At 35.9% G+C, this 22,193-nt stretch overlaps 1 protein-coding gene across 1 annotated transcript in view; it reads left to right on the top strand.

The window, feature by feature from the left end:
• ST8SIA1 (ST8 alpha-N-acetyl-neuraminide alpha-2,8-sialyltransferase 1) overlaps positions 1-22,193 on the top strand; it is a 140,870-nt gene that overhangs the window by 63,242 nt on the left and 55,435 nt on the right. The window contains exon 4 of the mRNA XM_072653524.1: positions 13,975-14,084. Within this exon, the coding sequence (XP_072509625.1) occupies positions 13,975-14,084 (110 nt within the window). The remainder of the gene's footprint in view (positions 1-13,974; positions 14,085-22,193) is intronic.

The raw sequence follows: 22,193 nt of genomic DNA on the forward strand, positions 1-22,193 counted from the left end.
GCCTCCACATTTGGCAGAACAGGGATCAGAGTCTTGGTATAGTATTGTTACTATACATATACATATATACACAAACACACACATATATACACATATGTCCAGTTACATTTTGTATATATGTATATATGTACATATATATGTTAAATATATGTGCAGTAGATTTGCTATTATTTGTTTTAGATCTATTCTGGAATCTTTCCATCTGTGTAGAACTCATTCTTTGTTTTATCTGAGATTTGGTTCTTGAGTAGAGAAATAAATGTCAACGTAATTGTGACATTTTTGTTATTTAAGTTGTAGGGAATAAGTTATAACTCCCAAGGACATGGGAATGAACTGTGTTATTGTTTTAAAATATCTTTTAAAAGAGGATATAATTATGTTTATTAATTGTTCATTTAATTTATATATTGAAAAGTATATGGAATTTATTCAAGAAATATTCATTAATAAGGTGTGTTATAACATGGAAAAAATCCATCAATAGAAAAATTATAATTCCTAAGTTAATTTTTAATAGGTATTGTAGTAGGTAGACTACTGGCCCTGGAATCAGTAGGACCTGAGTTCAAAGCTAGTCTCAGACACCCTGGGCAAGTCACTTAACCCCGTTTGCCTCAGTTTCCTCATCTTTAAAATGAGCTAGAGAAGGAAATGGTAAATCACTCAAGTATCTTTGCCAAGAAAATCTCAAATGAGGTTATGAAGAATCCAACATGACTAATCAACAAAACAACAGTTGCCTATGAAGAAATGCTCCTAGGAATCTGGGAATGGTTTTCTGCTGCTAAGCTTCAGTGTTCCCTTCTTCAATAGTTTTTTTTCCCCTTTCTTTTCTCTCTTGTTTCTACCTGATTTCAAGATTCATTGCTGGTGCTATCTCTTTCATTAAAACTTCCCTGACACCAAAGCTGAAACTTATTTATTTTTCCTCAGATTCTCCCAGAGCTCTTCATATTCCTTGCTTTGATCCTTTTTTTCACCTCTATTATATTTTGTTTTTGAAAGCATGGATTCTTGTATGTGCAATTTCCTCATCTCCTTTTTCTCCCCACAGAAGATTATAAGTTATTTTAAGGCAGGAAGTGTGGAATTGCTGACTTTCTCCTCTTAGCATCTTGCACAGTGCCTTAAACATGCTTGGTACTTAATGAATAGTGGGTTCCTTTTCACTGAGGTCTTCCAAGTCTGGATGACTACTCATTCTAGTTCTTGTAGGGGTAGTCTCAGTCCAGTTGAGGTTAGATAAGATAGTATTAATAGTCCCTTCCATCTCTGGAATTCTGAGAAATGTTTGCTCAAGTTCCTTAGTTCAACTGAGACTTGATTGGAATTAACAACAAAAAAGTCTTTATAAAGGAATTAAGGGAAGAATAAAATAAAATAGAATAATATTCAGAATCATGGAATTAAAAAGAAACAATAACATAGAGATGATTTTTAATTTTGTCTGATTCTGACATCTTACTTCTATACCATCTTTATAATCAGACCAGCGTACCAACATTCTCCAAGCTAGATTTCTGATTCATCCCTTTCTTTGGCTCTAATGATAGTCTCAGGATAATCTAGGCTGAGTTCAAGTAGTTCTAAATGATGGATTCCATTTTAAAGTCTCAGTACCTATTCTTTGTGCATGATTTTCTGTCTAGCAGTTAGAGACACTGGGGTTTAATTTCTGGTTTTAAGATTCACTTTTTCTCTGGAACATTTTATCACATTACCATTTCTGATCTGAGATTGTAAATTAGGACCACTCATATATATATTTGTGACAGTGTGGCAGTGTCAAAGATACATTCTCAACTTTCCTTTTTTTGTTTAGGAAAAATTTAATTTTTGAGGTATGGTAAGGGATGCTGTCTGTCTTTGGAAGGTTCCAGGATGATGAAGAGGGATTTTCACTTCCAGATCTACACATTGGAATCTTTGAAAAAAGTAATTGGTTGAAGGGAATGAGAGTATGATACTGGAATATTTTCCATTTTACTCAGGGTTAGCTACCTGGAGGATGTAAATCTTATCCTATTGAAGGTGCAATGAGGCAGTTTAGACTCCAGTGGACACTTATTTATGAGATTATATTTGGGGAAATGGGAAGAATATCTGAAATACTTTCAGGAATCAAAACAAAAGAAAGCAATATGCAACTAAAACTATGTGGGTATACAGGATACTAGCCAATTAACATGAATTCGGCTCTGCCTAAGGAGTTCTGCCTCTAAAATTGCCTGGCCCTTGTCAGAAGAATGGCCTTGGGTCTTTCTTTCAAGACAGGATCAAAGGCCTTTTGGAGGTCGTTCTCTCCTACATGAGAGTGCTAAATTAGCTTCTATAGAGAAGAGGAAATCAAACTTCAACACATAAATATCCTAACAAAGGGGGAGAAGCCAGTGTAGTTGTCAGTGTAGTTATGTATAAATGTGTGTGTGCATACATATATTTTCTAGCAAGTAATATCAATAAATTTACCTTCTCTGATGAGGAAGGAAGGCATTTAGAAAATTCTAGGAAACAAACACATCCTTATAGACATTAGAAGAAGAAAAAATCATAAATCGGGTAATACAAAGTGAATCTCAGCAGTCATATTTTAAAGGGCCCAACAATAGAATGCCTCCATTACACATTAGCACTCAGAAAACCAGATGGCCTAATTAACATTTCACACCTGTCTCAGCTCCACTACTGGCTCTCTCTCCTTCTTTATATGCTCATGCTAATATCTAATGTTTTGCTTATTTCCACAACTCGTGGAAAGGTTCTTTCTTGAAAGAAATTCCATTGTAGTGTTTTGTAATATTATATTTATGTATGTGCATATAATACGTAAATATATGTATACATATATGCACAAGATATATATATATGTGTGTGTGTGTGTGTGTGTGTGTGTGTATTCAAGTAATTACACAAATAAAAGCCACCCACGATAAGAAAAGAGTCACATCATCACAAGGAAAATGTTTTCTTTGGTAAAGATGCCTTGTTAAGTTTTAATGGATGGAAATAATCTCAGAATGATACTAATCATGTTTTCAAAAATCCATCTACTGCATGAAACTGCTAATAACATTGCTAAATGACACAATTTTGTTAGTAGAGGGGAAAATGAAGCAGCTCCTTGAGAAATCGAATTCATTTAAGTGAATAAATGACTAATTATTTTTGAACAATGAGTACACTGTTAGCATTCCACTGTGAGCCAAGGCACCCATCAAGGTAATGTCTTAAGAATCATTCTTAGTTCGTTGTCTGCTGGAAGCATGTTCCTCTCATAAGAATTTTAAAAACACTATATATTTTGTCACTGTAAATGCTTCCATGTGACATAGAAAGACCACTGATAGTTTTACTTAGATTATCAAATTATTGTCAGAAGAATTAAATAGAAAATAAATGTTAATATGATTTCTTGGAAGAAACAGAAGTTGTTTTGATTCCGACAGCATATTGTTACCATTTGGCTTCTTTCTGATTGAACAACAAGCCTACTAGAAATTAACCTGTGGGAAACTGTCAACTTTAGGCAGAAATTATGAACTGATTGTAGTACAGAGTTAGAGTTGTGTGTCTGGGGCATGTTGTTAAATGCATGATGGGGGCTTAATTTATGCGTTGGTTAGGATGTAATTAGGTCCTTAGGGAGGGCAGTGCAATTAAATATGTGAGAGTGGGTGTAATTAGATGTAGTTGAATGGTACAATTAGATTCATAAGAAGGGGGTGTAATTAGATATGTGGAAGGGGGGTGTATTTAGATGCCTAGTAGAGGACATAATTAGCTATAAGGGTGAGGGATTTAATTATATATGTGGGAGGGGTATAATTATGTGGGGGAGTCAGTGCCTGTGTTTAGGTGTGGGCGCAATAAGACACAAAGTTAGGGTTGTGACTAGGTGTAGAGTTGATGCATTCATGGACAAAGAACTAGACTTTTCTTTTATTAAGAAGGGCAAATATATTTTGGCCATGCTGACATTCCTTGGCATTACAGTGACATAATTTCGGGTCAAGCTACGGATTTGCAAATCTTAGTTTGAAAAAAAAAATGAATTTTTCTAACTTCATTCAAGGCTCACATCTCTTAGTGATATTATGTTATAATGGAGAGTCAGTATGGTTTAGTAGAATCAAAGTTTGTAAACCCTGGATTAAATTCCCATTCTGCCATTTACTAGTTATATGCAACTTGACTCTAGCGTGGTGATGTCATTTTGTTCCTCTTTGAGAACAAAGGACAATAGCCAACAAATATGACTATGGGTGTGTCCCTTTGTCTCTCTAATTCTCCACTTTTTTATTTTGAAAATGGAGATATAACACTTGTACGACTCACCCGATAGGATTTTTCAATTGAGCAAACATTTAACAAGGTTTATGTTTGAATGTTTACATTCGTGCTTGTTACATAGGGGCAGAGAGGTGGTATAGTAGATGGAGTGCTGAGCCTAAAGTCAGGAAAACTGGAGTGCTGTCTGGCCTCAGATATTTACTAGCTGTATGACCCTGGGCAGGTCACCTAACCTTTGTTTGCCTTAGTTTCCTTATCTAAAAATGGGGATAATAGTAACACCTACTTCCCAGGGTAATTCTTAGGATCAAATGGGATAATATTTTTAAAGTACTCAGCACAGCGTCTGGGAGATAGTGAGCTCTATATAAATATTAGTGGCGATGGTGGTGGTGGTGACGATGATGATGATACTGCCGAAGAAATATGTGCTCTGTGATGAGAAAATGCCTTTTAAATTGTAACATACTTTGGAAATGTGAACCATTATTGCATTATACTTCTGCATATACTTTAATAGGGATACTTTGATATCACAGCAGTTCCTTGCAAGGGGTCTCTCTGAATGCAGGATAGAGAAAAACCAGGGTGGCCATTCGGAGTATTATTATTTTTCACATTTAATAACTGGTAAAAAGCAATAAGAGAAGAAGCTGATCAATGACGAGCCCCTTCAGTAAAATTCATTTATTTATATATCAAATATTAGTGTTACATGGACAAAGTTGGTTATTGTTATTACTCATATTAGCAAACATTTCTGAGTAGTCTAGAGAGCATCACTGACAAAATATCCGTGCTGCTATGGAATATTGATGACATACATGAACCATTTATCTAGGATAAGAAATCCAGGTTATAAGGGTGTGAATAGTGAAAATCAGAATGTTGACACTGGCCTGTTACCTGGCTCTCAGTTTCTTTATAAAATAAAGTGGTTGAACTGAATGGCCTCTGAATACCTTCTAGTTTTGCTTATGAGCATGGATGGCCCAAGAGAATCAGGAATAAATGTCAATGGTTGGTGGCTGAACTACAAGAGATAAAAAGACATGTGCTTTACCTATATAGTCCATATTTTTGCTTGTGGATAGACCCATTTAAGACAGGAAAGGTTAAATTGGTTAGGATACTATGTGGTTTTCAACTCTCACATCAAATATTTTCTTTTCCTTGATGGAACAAGGAGAAATGTTTGGAAAAATACCTTTAGTGGGAATGAAGATGTGATTTAATTTTTTAAGGTTCTTTTAAAAAATTTTATTTAATATCTTATTTGAATTTTTAATATTTTATTTTCCTAATTACACATAAAAACAATTTTAGCATTCTTTTTTTCTTCAGATACAGAGTTCCAGACTCTTTCCATCTCTCTCCTCCTCCCCAACTGAGAAGGCAAGCAATTTGACATAGGTTATACAAGTGTGGTCATGAAAAATAAATTTCCATGTAAGTCATTCTGAGGTAGATAACACAGACAAAAAACACCAAGAAAAATAAAGAAAGTAAAGGGTATCTGATCTCCTTTCAGATTTTTTTCTCTGGAGATTGACATTACCATTCATCATAAATCCTACAGAATTGTCTTGGATCGTTGTATTGCTGAGAATAGCTAAGTTATTCATAGTAAATCATCATAAAATATTGTCATTCCTATGTACAATGTTCTGGTTCTGTTTATTTCACTTTGCATCAGTTCATAGAAGTCATATATTTCTGAGAGCATCCTGTTCATCATTTCTTAAAGCGTAGTAGTGTTCCATCATAATCATATACAACAATTTGTTCAGCCATTCCCCAATTTATGGACATTCCTTCAATTTTCAATACTTTGCCACCACTAAAAGAGCTGCAATAAATATTTTAAACAAATAAATTTTTATATTTTTATTTATTATTAACATTAATATTTAATATTTTATTGTTTATTTGTATTATTTATAATATATTAGATATTGTGCAATATATGAATAATATATTTATTATAGATTATTAATAATAATTAATAATATTAATAAATTTTATTTATTTAAATAAATGAGGATTGGTTTATCTTCCCAATTTTTCTTCTACTTCTCTTACTTGATTTTTAAAATCCTTGTTGAGCTCTTCTATGGCCTGAAACCAATTCATATTTTCCTTTGAGACTTCGAAGAAGGAATTTTGACTTTGTTGTTTTCTTCTGAGTATGTTTTTTGGTCACTTTATCACCATAGGAATATAATTTTTTTCTATCATTTGTGCATATTCTAGCCTATTCCTTGACTTTTAACTCTATGTTAATGTGGGGCCCTGCTTCCCAAATGGAGGGGGCACTGTCCCAGGCTTCAAGCTTTCTGTGAAGCTGTTTTCAGAGGTAACTCTGGAGACCTATAAGTTTTTGGCTCTTCTATAGTGGTATGATCTAGAAGAGGTGTGTTTGCTATTCTCCTGTATTGTGCAATGGTTTGTGAGCAGCCACAAGCACTCTTTTCAATAATAGAACTGTGACCTGGGTCCCTGCTCCCCCGTGTCTATGAGCTCTGCTGTGCTAGTGCTCCTCATCACACAGACCCAGGACTGCAACCCAGATCCAAGTGTAGGCAATGCAATAGCGTCCTGCCCCTGGTGCCAACAGAGTGACTCCTGTACATCTCCTTCTGATCCATCGCCTTATTTCCTCACTGTTTGTGGGTTGAGAGGTCCGGAAACTGCCACTGCCACCACTGATTCAGTTGCCCTGAGGCCTGCTCCTGGTTTGCTGGGGCCCAGCCTGCACTGGCATGGGCTGTGTTGATGAACTATGCTCCTCTCTCACCCTGATGCAGCAGACCTTTCCTGCTAACCTTTCAAGTTGAATTGTGCTGGAATATTGTTTCACTCTGTCTTTTTGTGGGTTCTGCTGCTCTAGAACTTGTTTAAGGTATTATTTAAGGTATTTGAAGGAGTTTGAGGGAGAGCTTAGGCAAGTCCCTGCCTTTACTTCACCATCTTGGCTGTGTTTCGTCAGTTTCTTTTTAAAATACTCACCTGTGATTAATACTTCTTTCTCATCTCTACTTTATTGAACAGTATGGATTTGTGAGCCTAGATGTTTTGGGAATTTTCTATATAGTGATTATTTATTTGCTTGAGATTGGGTCACCATGACAAACTTTAGTATTATTCCACCTTGCTGTGCTGTGTACAGATGGTATATTTATTTTTATGAAGCTACAGTAAATACTATATTTGAATTCTAGATTAGGATTCTTCTCTTCAGGATCCAAACCCTTATAGTAAGACTACATCCTTCTCCCTCTCCTGCAGGATAAATTATAATTCAGGACCTGTTATCTGGCCTCCATGTTTCCTATAACGTTTGGAATTTCTAAACCATGTTAAATATGTTGCTGGATAAATAGTCTGGTCTTCTCCCTAGAAGATAAAGTAAAGCTATTTGAGTACTTTAAACATAATTTGTCTTGCCTCTAGAAGATAAAGTAAAGATACTTGAGGAATGCTGGATGAGCAGTTCACTGCTTAAAATATAATAACAATCAACTTCTGGCTGCACATAGCAAAAGAGGGTAAAAATGTATTTTTGAAGACTATTGAAAATCTAGTCAAAGGGCTTTACTGAAAAGAAAGGGAAAGGGAAAAACTCCATAAGTATAGATATAAATAGAGTGATAACCACTGAGTCAGATACCATAAAGAATACCCATAATGTAGGAATAGTAGAAATAAAATTTCCAAGAAAATAGCAAGAGGCAAAGAAAGAAGTCATCAGAAATAATCAGGTGTCTATATACAAATATACAAAATAAAGTTAAAAAGAGATTCTAGCACAAGGAGGAAATTTTCATCTCACAAATCTGATTGAAAATCAATTGAATGAGCATCATGATTGTGTCTGAAAATGTATACTTATTCAAAAGGAGCATGATTCTTAAAAGGTTAGAATTACTGCATTACATATCAAAAAGACAAACTTTGAGGACATATAGGAGTCAGAGAGAGTGTATGTTGTGGAAAGTATTTGAGTAAAGATCAGTGGAGATAGAAATAATGGTGTCATTATACCCAGGCAGGAGAAATATAGATCACCTAGATAATACAAAGTAAATGAAGAGTTCAGAAACATGTAGCATACTTAGCTTGGAGACAACCAGCGCTTAGCACAGTACCATACACAGAGTAAAGTACTTAATAAATAAAATTGGGAACTTCAGTTATTACTCTGACCAGAACAAAATGAACAATTTTTTGATTTCTTGTAATTCTTAAATTCTTGTAAGAATTTCATCCTTTAAATGGCAGAAAAACCAAAAGGGAAATTGCACTCATGATATGATTTTCACTGTTTATATGGAACTGCTTGCTAGGGTGTAAATGATGGGAACCTATGGTCAGCCAATTAAATTTTTTCCATCACTGTACACATCTTAGATGAGAATTGCAAATGAACCCAGAAATGAATAGGGAGAGGAGAGTGAACTGAATTGCACTTAGGAAATATCTCACTGCTTTCAATGATTCCAAATACTTTCTACCAACAAAAATACATCTTTTTATAGACATATTTTCTAAGTGATCCTGTATGACTGTGACTAAGAAGAGACTGAAATGGAAGAATTAAGACACACCAAAATAAAATGAAAAGATATGTGGTACGTGCACGTAGGCTGCTGCATTTTTACCAATAGTGACCTTTTGTAAGAAGGGGCATTAAAGGATAGAGTACCAGCCCTGAAGTCAGGAGAACCTAAGTTCAAATCCAGCCTCACACACTTACCAGCTGTGTGATTACTTAACCCTGATTGCCTCCAAGAAAAAAAAGGAAGTGGCATAAAAGATAATCATAAAAGTGGCATACAAGACATATTTGAGCAGAAAGAGAGGTTGACCAGTCATATGGTGGCGTATGAATAATCTGAGTGCGATTCTAACATCTACAAAAAATTAAAAGATTCAAAAGGATGTCTCTGGCTTCTTGGGTATATTCTCTATAGAGGATTTATGGAAAGACATGGATTAGAATTATACAGCATGAAAATATTTGATGAGTCAATGTATCTATTTAAAGTTTTAGACTTAAATAACATTTACCCTGGTATTGGCAACTGTTTCTGTTTTGTTTCTGATCAAATCAGACTGTACGCATTTACTACTGTCAGACTGAAATGGGTAATACCAGAATCAGGGTGAGAAGTTATCAAAGAAAAATTTATAGCAATAGAATCATAGAATTTGAAGAAACTCCTGAAGCCTTTGATTCCACTCTCCTATAGGAAGAAGAGAATAAAAATACTCTCTCCAACATTCCCAAAAAGTGGTCATCCAGCAATAGGAAACTCACTACCTCTTGAAGCAGCCACTTCCACATTTGGAGTGTTCTACTTTTTTTAAAAATTTAATTAATTTGTTTTCAGTTTTCAACAATCACTTCCATAAATTTTAAATTTTCTGCCCCTCCCTCTTACCTCCATTCCTGAGACGGCATGCTATCTTATATGGGTTCTACACATACATTCTTATTAAATACATTTTCATATTAGTCATATTGTATAGAAGAATGAAAATGAATGGGAGAAACAATGAAAACAAAACAAAATATAACACAAGAGAAAATAATCTGCTTCATTCTGCATTTCGATTCCATAGTTTTTTCTTCGGATATGGATGGGATTTTGCATCAAGTCCTTTGGGAATGTTTTAGGTCCTTGCATTGCTGTGAAGGGCTAAGTCTGTCAGAAACAGTCCTCACACCCTGTGGTTGTTACAGATAATGAAACTGAAGCAAGTCATTTGCCTAGGGTCACCCAGCTAGTAACATGCTCTCCTGGTTCTGCTCCTTTCGCTCAGCATCTGATCATATAATTTTTTCCAGGCTTTTCTGAAGTCTTCCTGTTCTTCATTTCTCATAGCACAACAGTATTCCATTACATTCATATACCACAATTTGTTCAGCCATTGCCCAACTGATGGGCATTCCCTTGATTTCCAGTTCTTGGCCACCACAAAAAGAGCTGTTATAAATATTTTTGTACCTGTGGGTCCTTTTCCCATTTTTGTGATCTCTTTGGGGTACAGCCCTAGAGGTGATATTGTTGGGTCAAAGCATATACACATTTTTATAGCTCTTTGGGCATAGTTCCAAATTGGAGAGCTCTACTTTTTAAGAAGTTTTTCCTTACATTAAAAATAAATTTACCTTTGTTTCAGCTTCTACTCTGTTCCTAGTTGTGCTTGTTTCTTCTAAGGTGAAATAAGTTCAGCGCTCTTCCACTTACCACTCTTCAAATACTCAGATTAAATTTAATTAGATTTGATTAAATTCAGCTCACTGTGCTAGGTGCTGGAATAAAAAAATGAAAATACAAGTAGTCTCTTCTCTCAGTGATCTTATATTCTATTTGATGAAAACAAAAGATGATAATAACTAACATTTATATAGCATTTACAATGTGCCAGGCACATGTAATGTGCTAAGCATTTTACAAATATTAGCTCACTTGATCCTCAGAACAACTCTGCGAGGTAGGTGCATTATTATTATTATTATGCATTATTCGCATTATACAGATAAGGAAACTGAGGCAAGCAATTTGCCTATGGTCACCCAGCTAGTAAGCCTCTGAGATCTAATTTGAACTTGGGTCTGACTCTTCTTGAGGGCAGGTACTCTCTTCTGCTTCTTTTTGTGTCCATAAGGCTTAGCACCAAGCTTGGCTCCAATAGATGCTCAACAAATGTTGATTCAAATTGAATTGAGTTGGCTTCAGAAGTGGTACTCTATCCACTGATAAATTAATCTAAAGCATATATAAAGTCGTTTCTGGGTAGTTAAGAAGGGGAGAGCCCATATTGCAGGGGAGATAATGAAAGAACTTGGTAGGAGTTGGTGTCTGAGATGAGTCTTCAGGACATCTAGGGATTCCAAGAGACTGAGATGAGGAGGGAGGATATTCCAGGCATGGGGGTAAAACTGCAAAGTCACATGGCCAAGAAATAGATTGTCATATATAAGAAACGGCAATTAAACAACTTTAGCTGAAATGTAGAGTTCAATAGGAAGGAAATAATATGGAAAAGTACAAACTGATATATAAAAATATGGGTGGGCACCAGATTGTCAAGGACTTTAAATGCCAGATGAGTTTTTATTTGTTCCTAGAGCAAGAGAGAGTCACTGGAACTTCTTGAGCTGGGGAGTGATATTTTCAGATGTACAAATATCAATTTGGCAAGCTCTGTGGAAGCTATATTGAAGAGGGAAGAAAATGAAAGCAGGAAGATCAATTAGGTGACTACAGAAATAGTTCAGATAAGCAGTGAGGAGGGCTTCAGCTAGGAAGACTGCTTTGGGAGTGGAGAGAAGGGGATGGGTGTGAGAAATGTAGATTTTTGTGTTATTTTGTCTTTGTATTGCCAAATCCTATCACATTGCCTTGCACATGAAAAGCACTTAATAAATGTTTGTTGGATTGGATATAGAATTAATAAGACTTTACTAGTGATTGGCAATGGAAGGGGGCGGGGGGAGATAAGAGAAAAGAAAGAGCTACCTAGGAGACTAGAAGGATGATGGCTCCCTCAAAAGCCATAAAGAATTTGTAAGGAGGGGTGGATTTTTGGGGAAAGAATTATCATGTCACTGTGGCACCTTCCCTTCTCCAGGAGTTATGTAGCAGTGTATTTTACTGATTCTCCTGTGGCATTCTCTCAAAAATCTTCACGATCCCAGTTGTCTTCCCCTGAATACTCTCTGACTTTTTTTTTCCTACTAGAAATCTGGCTTTGGAAATGGAATACACTATTCAGATATGATGTGATGGGAGAATAGCAGAGGAAAGTCAGCTCCCTAATTCTGGACACTGTGCCCCTCTTGATGCGATCTATGATAGCTCTGTGGGCCTGCCATCCACATATAGACTTTAACTTCAAAAGTCATTATTCAAAATGTGAATTACCTGGAGTGCAGATCACTCAGAGACACAAAATCTCAGAGTTGGAAAGGATCTTTCTTCTGGGCAAATTCGAGCGAATATCCCAGGACCTTCAACTTCTACTTAGTCCAAGGTTAAGGAAGAAACCTCTTTTGTTGAATATTTTTTATGGAAATGTTTAAAGTGTCAATCTGTATACGTTATACAACTTCTATCCATAATCCCAATACTTCCTCAGTCAGCTACATGGCACAGTGATTAGAATGTTGGGTCAGGAATCTGGAAGACCTGAGTTCAAATCTAACCTCAGACAGTCGCTAGCTGTGTGACCCGGGACAAATTGTCTGAACTTGGTTTGACTCATTTTCTTTACCTATAAGATGTAAGTAGTAATAGCCTCTACATCCTAAGGTTGTTGTGAGGAACAAATGAGATAATATTTACAAAGTGTTTGTCACGCTCCCTGGTTCATGGTGGGCATTTAAATGCTTTTTTTCCTTGCTTCCTTAATAATAAATAGTAAAATTTTATGCTTGTAGATCATCCTACAAGTCTATACATCCCAACATGAGTAGAAGTTTAATGTACAATGTTGTGGATTTCTGAAGGTCCTTTGGACACATCTGGAGTTTCTGAGCTAGTTGTTACTTTTACCTATGGATTTTTTCATCAGAAGCTTTCAATATATTTTGAGCTTCCTTATGAAAGTATGTGTACCCAATTAAGGTGAAATAGAATTCCTTTTTTGGGTGTAGGTACTTAGTTAATTTCAAGTATTCCCTAAACTGTTCCTGAGAAGATTCCAGGGGAAAATTGTTAAAGCTTCCATTATATCTTCCTGAGTGTGGGACCAAAGGCAGGTTAGATTTTGGATCTTTGATTCAAACAGTTTGGTAAATGAAAAAAATCTGAGCACAATGATCTCTGTCATATTTTTATAAAGGAAAAAATGGATATGAAGTCACAACATTTGACTAGATTATTTAATTTAGGACTTTGATAGTAGTAAAACTAGTATTTCAGTGTTTGACCACAAAGGTATATGACTAAAAAAAGCGAGTTAAACTGATTTTTGTTTTCTGTCTAGTCCAATTTGCTTTCTATAGATGGATATAGACTGCTAAGTTGTAAGACATTTGCAGGGATAGACTAGATCTTGTAAAATATTTTGTTCATTCCCTTTCATGGCAGGCCTCAAAAACTTTCACTGTGTTTAAGGTCCTAAGATAACTTATCTACCCAAAACATGCTTTCATAGCAATTTCCTTTCTAATTTAATTTTTAGAAATACACTTAAGGCTTCTATGCACATACGACATTTTCTTGCATATTACAGACACTAAAAGTTTATTGAATGAATGGATGATGAGCCATACCCTGTAAATCAGCATGAAGGAAAGAAAGAGAATCCAAGTGAGCCAGGTCCAAGATAAAAGACTTTAAAATAATCCATTGGTTAGTTTTGATTTATTTGTTTTCCCATAGAATTGCTATTTATTTTTCATGGAGATTTTAGGCAGGATAATTTATTTCTCAAACTTAAATTTGTCATAGAATTGGTGGTTTTTATATGCTTTAATTTTCAGAGGAAAAGCTTAGCTTATTCATTTTAAACATTTGAGCGCCTTTCCTGCTGTCTTCCTTCCTATATTTGTACTTGATTGTGCTTTATTTCCAATGAAATTCCCCTTGCGGGTCTGTTATAAACAATGAGTCTATTAGCTGGTGTGTGTTCTGTTCAGTGAAAACTGCCCTTATTTTCTGTTGCTAGGCTACTCCATTCCAGCTACCATTGAAGAAGTGTTCAGTGGTGGGAAATGGTGGGATTCTGAAGAAAAGTATCTGTGGCCGACAAATAGATGAAGCAAATTTTGTCATGCGGTAAGAGAAAACACTCACCAGGGCCTCTGCCTTTTCTTTTCTCCCACAGATAAACCCCATGGACCTCTCAGAGTTATACACTTGTGATTAATAATTTGAAACATATTTTTCTTTCTTTTTTTTTTTAAAAGATTACATACCAGTGAATTTAGGAAAGAGGGAAAAATAATAAGGGAATATGTCTTCCTTAGCCTTATAAATTCTTGACAAATCTCAGAATAGTAATATGTAATGTACCCTTTAGTGGTCATCAACCAAAAAAAGAGAACCTTTTAGATTATAAAACTGAACTTGCAAAAGATAAGAAGTTTGAGGGCTTATCTTTTTCCCCCAGTGTTTCATCATCTTATTTTTTTTACATTTTATTTTGTTATTTATTTTCAGCATTCTTCTCTTTTTAAATTTTTAATTCCAAATACTCTCCTTCCCTCCCACCACTCTCCCATATACTGGGAGGGCAAGTGATAGATCAGTTATACATGTGAAATCATGCAAAACATATTTTTCTTATTAGCCATTGTTTTAAAAGCAAGAAAAGTAAAGTAAGAAAATTATATTTCAGTTTGCACTCAGAGTTCATCAGTTCTCTCTCTGGAGGTAGATAGCATTTTTTTTCACTATGAGTCCTTTGGAATTGTCATAGATCATTGTATGGATCAGAGTGGCTAAGTCTTTCACAGCTGATCACCGTCACAACATTGTTATTGTGCACAATGATCTCCCTGCTTTTCTCACTTCATTTTGCATCCATTTGTTTAGGTCTTGCCATGTTTTGTTTTGTTTTTAAACCACTGCCTCTTCATTTTTTAAAGCACAATAGTGTTCCATCACAATCATATGCTACAACTTATTCAATCGTTCCCCAGTTGATGAGCATCCCCTTAATTTTCAGTTCTTTGCCATCACAAAAAAGGCAGTTATAACTATTTTTGTACATATAGGTCTTTTTCCTTTTTCTTTGATCTCTTTGGGATACAGGCCTAGTAGTGGTATTAGTGGGTCAAAGGGTATGCACAGTTTTATAGCCCTTTGTACACAGGTTCAGATTGTTCTTCAGAATGGTTGGAACAATTCACTACTCCATCAGCAGTTCATTAGTGTACCTATTTTCCCCTCATCCCTTCCAGCATTTGTCATTTCTGATAGATGTGAGGTGGTACCTCAGAGTTGTTTTAATTTGCCTTTCTCTAACTAATAGTGATTTAGATTATTTTTTCATATGATTATAAATAGCTTTGATTTCTTCTTCTGAAAATTGATTGTTTGTATCCCTTGACCATTTATCAATTGGAGAATGGCTCTTATTTTTATAAATTTGGCTTAGTTCTATACTCAGTAAATAGTTGAGAAATTAGGCTTAACCAGAAAAACTTGCTATAAAATTTTTTGTTTTTGCTTCGTTGTCTATGATACCTTCTAGCATAATGTGGTTTCCCTGATTATCTTTTTTAATTAGGTCTATTTTTGCTTTTGCTTTGTTTGAGATCATGATTGCTGCCCCTGCTTTTTTTACTTCAGCTTAAGCACATTAGATTCTGCTCTAACCCTTTGTTTTAACTCTGTGTGTGTCTTTCTGTTTCAAGTGTGTCTCTTGTAAACAGTGCATTGTTAGATTTTGGTTTCCAATCAGTTCTGCTCTCTGCTTTGGTTTTATGTAAGAGTTCATGTCATTCATATTCACAGTTATGATTACTGACTGTATATCTCTCCATCCCATTTTCTTATATTTCTCCCCCCATCTCCCTCCCTCTCCATCCTGCCCCTCCTCCACATTCTATTTTGCTTCTAAACTCCTTAATCTGCCTCCCCTTTTATTATCCCTACCCTCTTTATTTTATCCCCCTTGCCTCCTATTTCCCCACTGGGTAAGGTACATTTCTATACACAACTGAGGGTGTGTCTTAACTATGCAAGAATAAAATGTTTATTCATTTAACTTTTTATATTTCCTCTGCATCCTTAAGTGTCTGCAAATGATAATTTGCATAGCATGAAGGGTTTAAATTTAGCATGACTGAGGTCTTTTTTTCATTATTTATCACATGCTCTCTCCAGTTTAATTTTGGGGACAACCTACAGGGAGATGGTACACATATAAACTGTGTCAAATGTCCCATGATATTTTCCATTTCTTATTTAATTCATATATAAATTTCATTTGCGATTAATCTAAATTATATAACTATATTTCTCTATGTGTATGCATAATATATACACTTATAGTGTGTGTGGGTGTTGTTGTGTTTGTCCTTTGTTCTCGAAGGAGACCATGACATCAAGATGATGACACGACTTGCAGCTGACTTTGATTTGAGTGAGGGAGGTCACCAACCTGACTTTCTTTTCCTGAGCCATCTGAGTCCAGTGGCCTGATATTCTTCAGGATGGCTAGGAATGGCCCAGGATGCAATGGGAGACCCTGGCCTTTCTGACTAAGATCTTATAGCATTCTCACTTTGAGTGAGATACACCCATTCAATGAATAGGCTTCTTTAAGTAGTTACTCAAGGAATGGCCCCTTTAATCAAAAGGGAAAAAAAAAATCTAACTGGGAGGGGAAGACCCTCAGTGTTCCTGGGTAAAGGCCAAAGGATTATTATTTAGCAATTCCATTCACTTTGTGCTAGGTGGGTGGGGACTTGTTGTCCAGTCTAAGAGCTCCAGAGTAAACTGGGTTTAAGGCTTGATCTTTGAGCAAGAAATGTAGCTAGTAAACCCAGGGGAAAAAGGCAGCTTCTGGGTCTGGAGTGTCTGTGTGTGTGTGTGGGGTGTGTGTGTGTGTGTGTGTGTGTGTGTGTGTGTGTTACTTCTTCCAATAGAAAGTGAGCTCCCTGAAGGCTAAACTATTTCCTTTTTACCTTTATATTCCATGTTATTATAGCATTATTATATGTAGTATATTGTATCTCTATTATATCCCCAATTAAAGTTGCAGAGAAAATGCCAAGCTGCATTGATAAATGGAGTTTCTTCATTCAAGAATTCCATTTACCAAAGAAATGACAAATCTAGTCCCTCTCCCAATCCTCAGTTAAATAGTGATGTCATACACTGTATTGTATTATAATGTAATTTACATTAAACTTAATATGAGGGATTGAGAAAGAAGGAACTCCAGAACAAAACTGATTTCTCATTGACAATATAACAAGGCATGCAAACGCTGACGCAGGATGGATATCAAATACTGGAGACAAATTTGTACTTTGGGGAAAAAAGATTACCATAAAGGATCCTGGGCTTTGTTCTTAAACATTCCTTCATCAATAGGGAAAGAAAATACAGCCCATGGTAATACATATCACCAATTTTCTTCCCCTTTTCTGAGATGTGAATTCTGAATTTACATGAACAAACTTTTCTAAATTAAAGGAAAGCAACTGCTACATAAGGGCTCCCACTAGATAGTGTGCATTGTGGAGACTTCAACACTTCCTTTACCCTTCCTACAATGCTCACTATTGTATTCTGCCCACAACATGCTCATGTTCACTAGCCCAAGAGAACTTTCAAACTTAGAGCTGTGAGATTAATACAGAGATCTTAATGTCAAAAAGAGATGAAAGAAAAGCCAAAAACAGACACCAAAGGAGGAGAAAAGTTTCTCTCCAATATGCTGGCCCCATTGTGGGAAGGAGCTAAACACATGAAAGGACCCAGATGGGAAGGAAAGGAAATACATAAAAGAAACCAGAAATTTGAGCTGGTCAGCTGAGTGGATTTATAATTTCTCTGTCTTTGGTTCCCAAGGAAAGCAAGAAAAGAGAAACTGAGGGAAATCTTGATAGTGGTAAAAAACATGCACTTCTATTGCAAATAAATTAATCATTTGTATTCCTATATAATACATGGAGGAGACGTAAAGGAGAAGGATTACATTTTGCAATCCATAATTAAGAGAAAGCTTGGAGCATATTATAGACTTCTCAGTATTTTTCTGATCCTTTAGGAATTTGCAATGGTTACCTTTTCCTACTGGTTGTGAAGTCTCAAATGAGTTAGTGCACAAGGAGAAAACCTGTTTTGCTTTCCAAGACAGCCTGGGTTGAGTTTGCAGCCATGCAATCTCATGGCTTCCTGCTAATTTTAGGATCAAATATAAATTTCTCTGTTCACCACATTATGCCCTTTCACAGACTCTTCGGTTTAGTCAAACTGGCTTTTTCACTGTTCTTCAGATATAACATTCCACCTCCCAATCTCAGTGCCTTTGCACAGACTCTGTCCCATGGACATTTTCTATCTCTTTCTCCTCTTTTTCCTCCTTTCTTTTCTTCTCTTCCTCATCATCTTCCTTTTCCTCCTCTTCCTCATTTCTACCTCTTGGAATTCCTAGTTTCCTTCAGGACTCAACTGATGTGCTAGCTTCTGCATAAAGTATTTCCTGTTATTCCCCCCACTCCAGCTGCCAATTATTCTCCCCAAGTTTAATGTATTTATTTTGTATACATACATATATATATGTATATATCTGCATATATCTTCAATATCAGTTCAATAAACATTTAAGTTCCTACTATGTGCCAGGTGCTGTGCTAAGTGTTGCAGATGCAAAAAAGAAAAAGAAAGAAAATCCCTGAGTTCAAAGAGCTTACAATTTCATAGGGCAAAACAGTACACAAAAGGAGGCTAGAAAATTGGGGGAGGATATGATGGGGTACTATGCATGAGGGACATCTTGTTTGACAGAGTTGAAACCAAGCAGAGCTACAGATGGAGATAGCTAGTTAGCTAGCTAGCTAGAGATACAGAGATTTATGGATATATTGTTTGCCCCACCAGAGACATGTTTTCTACCTTGATATTTAGGACAGGGACTCTATTTCATTTTTGTCTTTTTATCCCAAATATCTAGCATAGGGACTAGCACAAAGTAGGTGCATGATAAATGCTTGTTCATTAATTGGAACTCTTGGGCTTATTCTAACCACTGTCTCCCTCAATCTACTCTTCTTCTTAAACCCCATTCCCTTTTTATTAACTCCTTTCTCTCCTATTTCCCTGTTGGATAAGATGAATTTCTGTACCTAGTTGTGTGTGTCTGTGTAGTCTTCCCTTCCTTAAACTAGTTTAGATGTGTGAGGTTCAAATGTTGCCCCCTCTCATCCCCTCAGTTCTCTCCTCCATTGTACAAACTCTTCTTTGAATGCCCCATTTTTGTGAGATAATTTCCCTCATTTTTCTTATCTTTCCCTCTTCCCCAGTGCATCCATCTTTCTCACTCTTCCCTTTCACCTTTTGGTATCATTCCAACATAAAAGAATCACACTCATGCTCTCTGTCTAAGTAGACTCCCTCTAATAGCCCTGGTGATGGTAAAATTCTGAGAGATTATATCTATCATCTTGTAGGAATATAAACAGTTTTTAACCTTGTGTAGTCCCTTATGATTTCTAATTCACATTTATGGTTCTGTTGAGTTCTAATATCAAATTTTCTATTCAGCTGTTTTTTTTTTATCCAGAAGGCTTGAAAGTCCTCTACTTCATTAAATATACATTTTTGCTGAGCAGATTATTCTTGATTGATTGATCTATTTATTTTTATCAGTCATGTCCAACTCTTCATGACCCCATTTAGAGTTTTCTTGGTAAAGACATTGGCAAACCTCCTACTTACCATTCCCTTCTCTAGCTCCTTTTACATATAAGGAAACTGAGACAAACTGGGTTAACTGACTTGCACAGGGTCATACAGCTAGTAAACATCTGATGCTCAAACTGATCTTCTGACTCCAGGGCCAGTCTCCTACCTGTCCCATTCTTGATTGTAATCCTAGCTTTTTTTGCCTTCCAGATTGTCACATTCTAAGCCTTCCATTCCTTTATAGTGGCAGCTGCTAGATCTTGTATGACCTTCACTGTGACTCCACAATATTTGAATTATTTCTTTCCAGCAGTTTTCAGTATTTTCTCCCTAACCTGAGTGTTCTTGATTTCAACTTGTGGGATTTTTTTATTTTAGGATTTCTTTCAGGAGGTGACTGGTAAATTTTTTCAACTTCTATTTTGTCTTCTGTTTCTAAGATATCTGAATGCTTTTCTTTTATATTTTCTTGAAATATGATATGTGAGCTCTTTTTCTATTCATGACTTTCAGACAGTCTCATGATTCTTAAATTATTTCTCCTCTGTATTCTAGGTCATTTTTCCCCTATGAGATATTTCACATTTTCTTTTTTATTCTTCAATTTTTAGCTTTTTTTGGTCACTTTTTGATGTGTCATGGAGTCAATAGCTTCCATTTAATGAATTTTAATTTTTAAGGAGTTATTTTCCTCAGTGAGGTTTTGTATGTCTTTTATCATTTGTCCAATGTTGGTTTTTAAGGAGTTATTTTCTTCTGTATTTTTTCTACTTCTTTAACCAAAGTATTTATTCTTTTCTCCTAATTTTCTTGCATCCCTCTTGTTTCTTTCCCTCATTTTCCCTCTACACAGTTATTTGATTTAAAAAATATTTTTTTTTTGCTCTTTAACATTTCTAGGAATTATTGTTAGTCATGTTCAATCTGCATTTTCATTGAGGCTTTGCTTATAATATTTTCAAGTTATTGTCTTCTTTGTTTATGTCTTGAGTTTTCCTTTCACCATGGTTGCTCTGTTTGGTTGGGTTCTTGAGTGCTTTGCTCATTTTTCCAGCCACTTCTTGACTTTGGACTTTAAGTTAGTGTTGGGCTCTCCATACTTCTGGGGGATTCTGTCTCTGAGTTTTTTTCTTTTATGACGGCTTTCACAGCTCATTCTGGAGCCTGTACATATTCAGTGCTTCCAAAGTAGTGTGACAGAGAGAAGTTTGTTCACTGCCCTCTTTGTCTATGTTCTACAAGTTCCTAACCCAGGTTCTGTCCATTAGCTTGTGTCTGGTTGAGTTTCCTCTGACTACTGCTGGACCCATTCACTTAGCCCATTAGAAAGTTCTGCAGGTTCAGAGTAACTGAACTGCTAGTCCCCTTTTGTTTTAGTCTCCTGTTCTGGTTCATCCCACTGAAGGTTTATGTGTAGGGCTAAAGGTTAGAGCTGAGTCCTCATTCTGCTCCTAGATTGAGAGGTATGCAGCTATTTTCTGGAATTTGTTCCTTGATCCTTACATAGTTAGGGACCTTGCTCCCTCATGACCGTAGCTACTCCTCCCTGCCTTGGAACTGTGACCTTGTATTGGAGAATGGGTGACAGAGCTGTCAGATAACACCTTTCCTGCTCCCGATGGTAGTACAGGGTCCCCTGGGATCTCTTTTTGCTTATGTGTTCAGTTCTCTTGCCATGGCTGAGCTCTAGGCTGTTCTATCTACTGCTCTTGCCCCATAGTTTGCTGTTGCTACACTGTGTTCCTGGCCAGCTTCCACCCCAGTGTCAGCAGACACCTCTGTCTTCCTAAGCTACTCTAGGCTGAAAAAATTACTCACTGTGACTTTTTCTTGGTTTTCCACATCAGAATTTAGTCTGGACTGCTTTCTACTTTGTTGTGGAGAAACTAGGCAAAATTGATACCTCTCACTCTACCATCTTGACTCTTTCCCCAGGCTTATTAAATAGCAATTCAACATTTTAAAAAACACCAAAAACAACTCTTTGGTTGATTGTATTGTCTTAGGTGGCTGAATTAACCAGAAAATAATAGCTGTAATATAATCTAGATTTCGCAAAATCTTAAGAAAAGTAGTAAGAATAATTATTTGTGAGTGGAACCAGATTTAGCAAGATTCTTTTTTTTAGCACAGTGGAAAGTATACTGAATTTGAGGTCAAAAGATCTAAATTTAAGTTCTTACTCTGATAGCGATTGTACACTCTGGGGTAAGTCCCTTGACTTCATTAGGGCTTGGCTTCATTGTCTATAAAACAAGGATAATCGTTCTTATACTGCCTCCACAGATTATGAGGATCAAGTGAGATATTTCTAATATTTAATATATATCAACTATTATAATTATCGTTTGGGCAGTATAATTAAGCTGCCTTGAAAAAGGAAGCTTTTTAAAATGGACCTATGATTTAATTGGTATAGGAACTACTTCTACCAGTGTGTATCAATATTTGTTCTGCAACTTATAGTTTTAGAGAATATCTGCATCACTGAGAGGTTAAATGATTTTGCCCAGAGTCACTTTG

This window comes from Notamacropus eugenii, chromosome 3 (assembly GCF_028372415.1).
Source record: "Notamacropus eugenii isolate mMacEug1 chromosome 3, mMacEug1.pri_v2, whole genome shotgun sequence".
Classification (NCBI taxonomy): Eukaryota; Metazoa; Chordata; class Mammalia; order Diprotodontia; family Macropodidae; genus Notamacropus; species Notamacropus eugenii.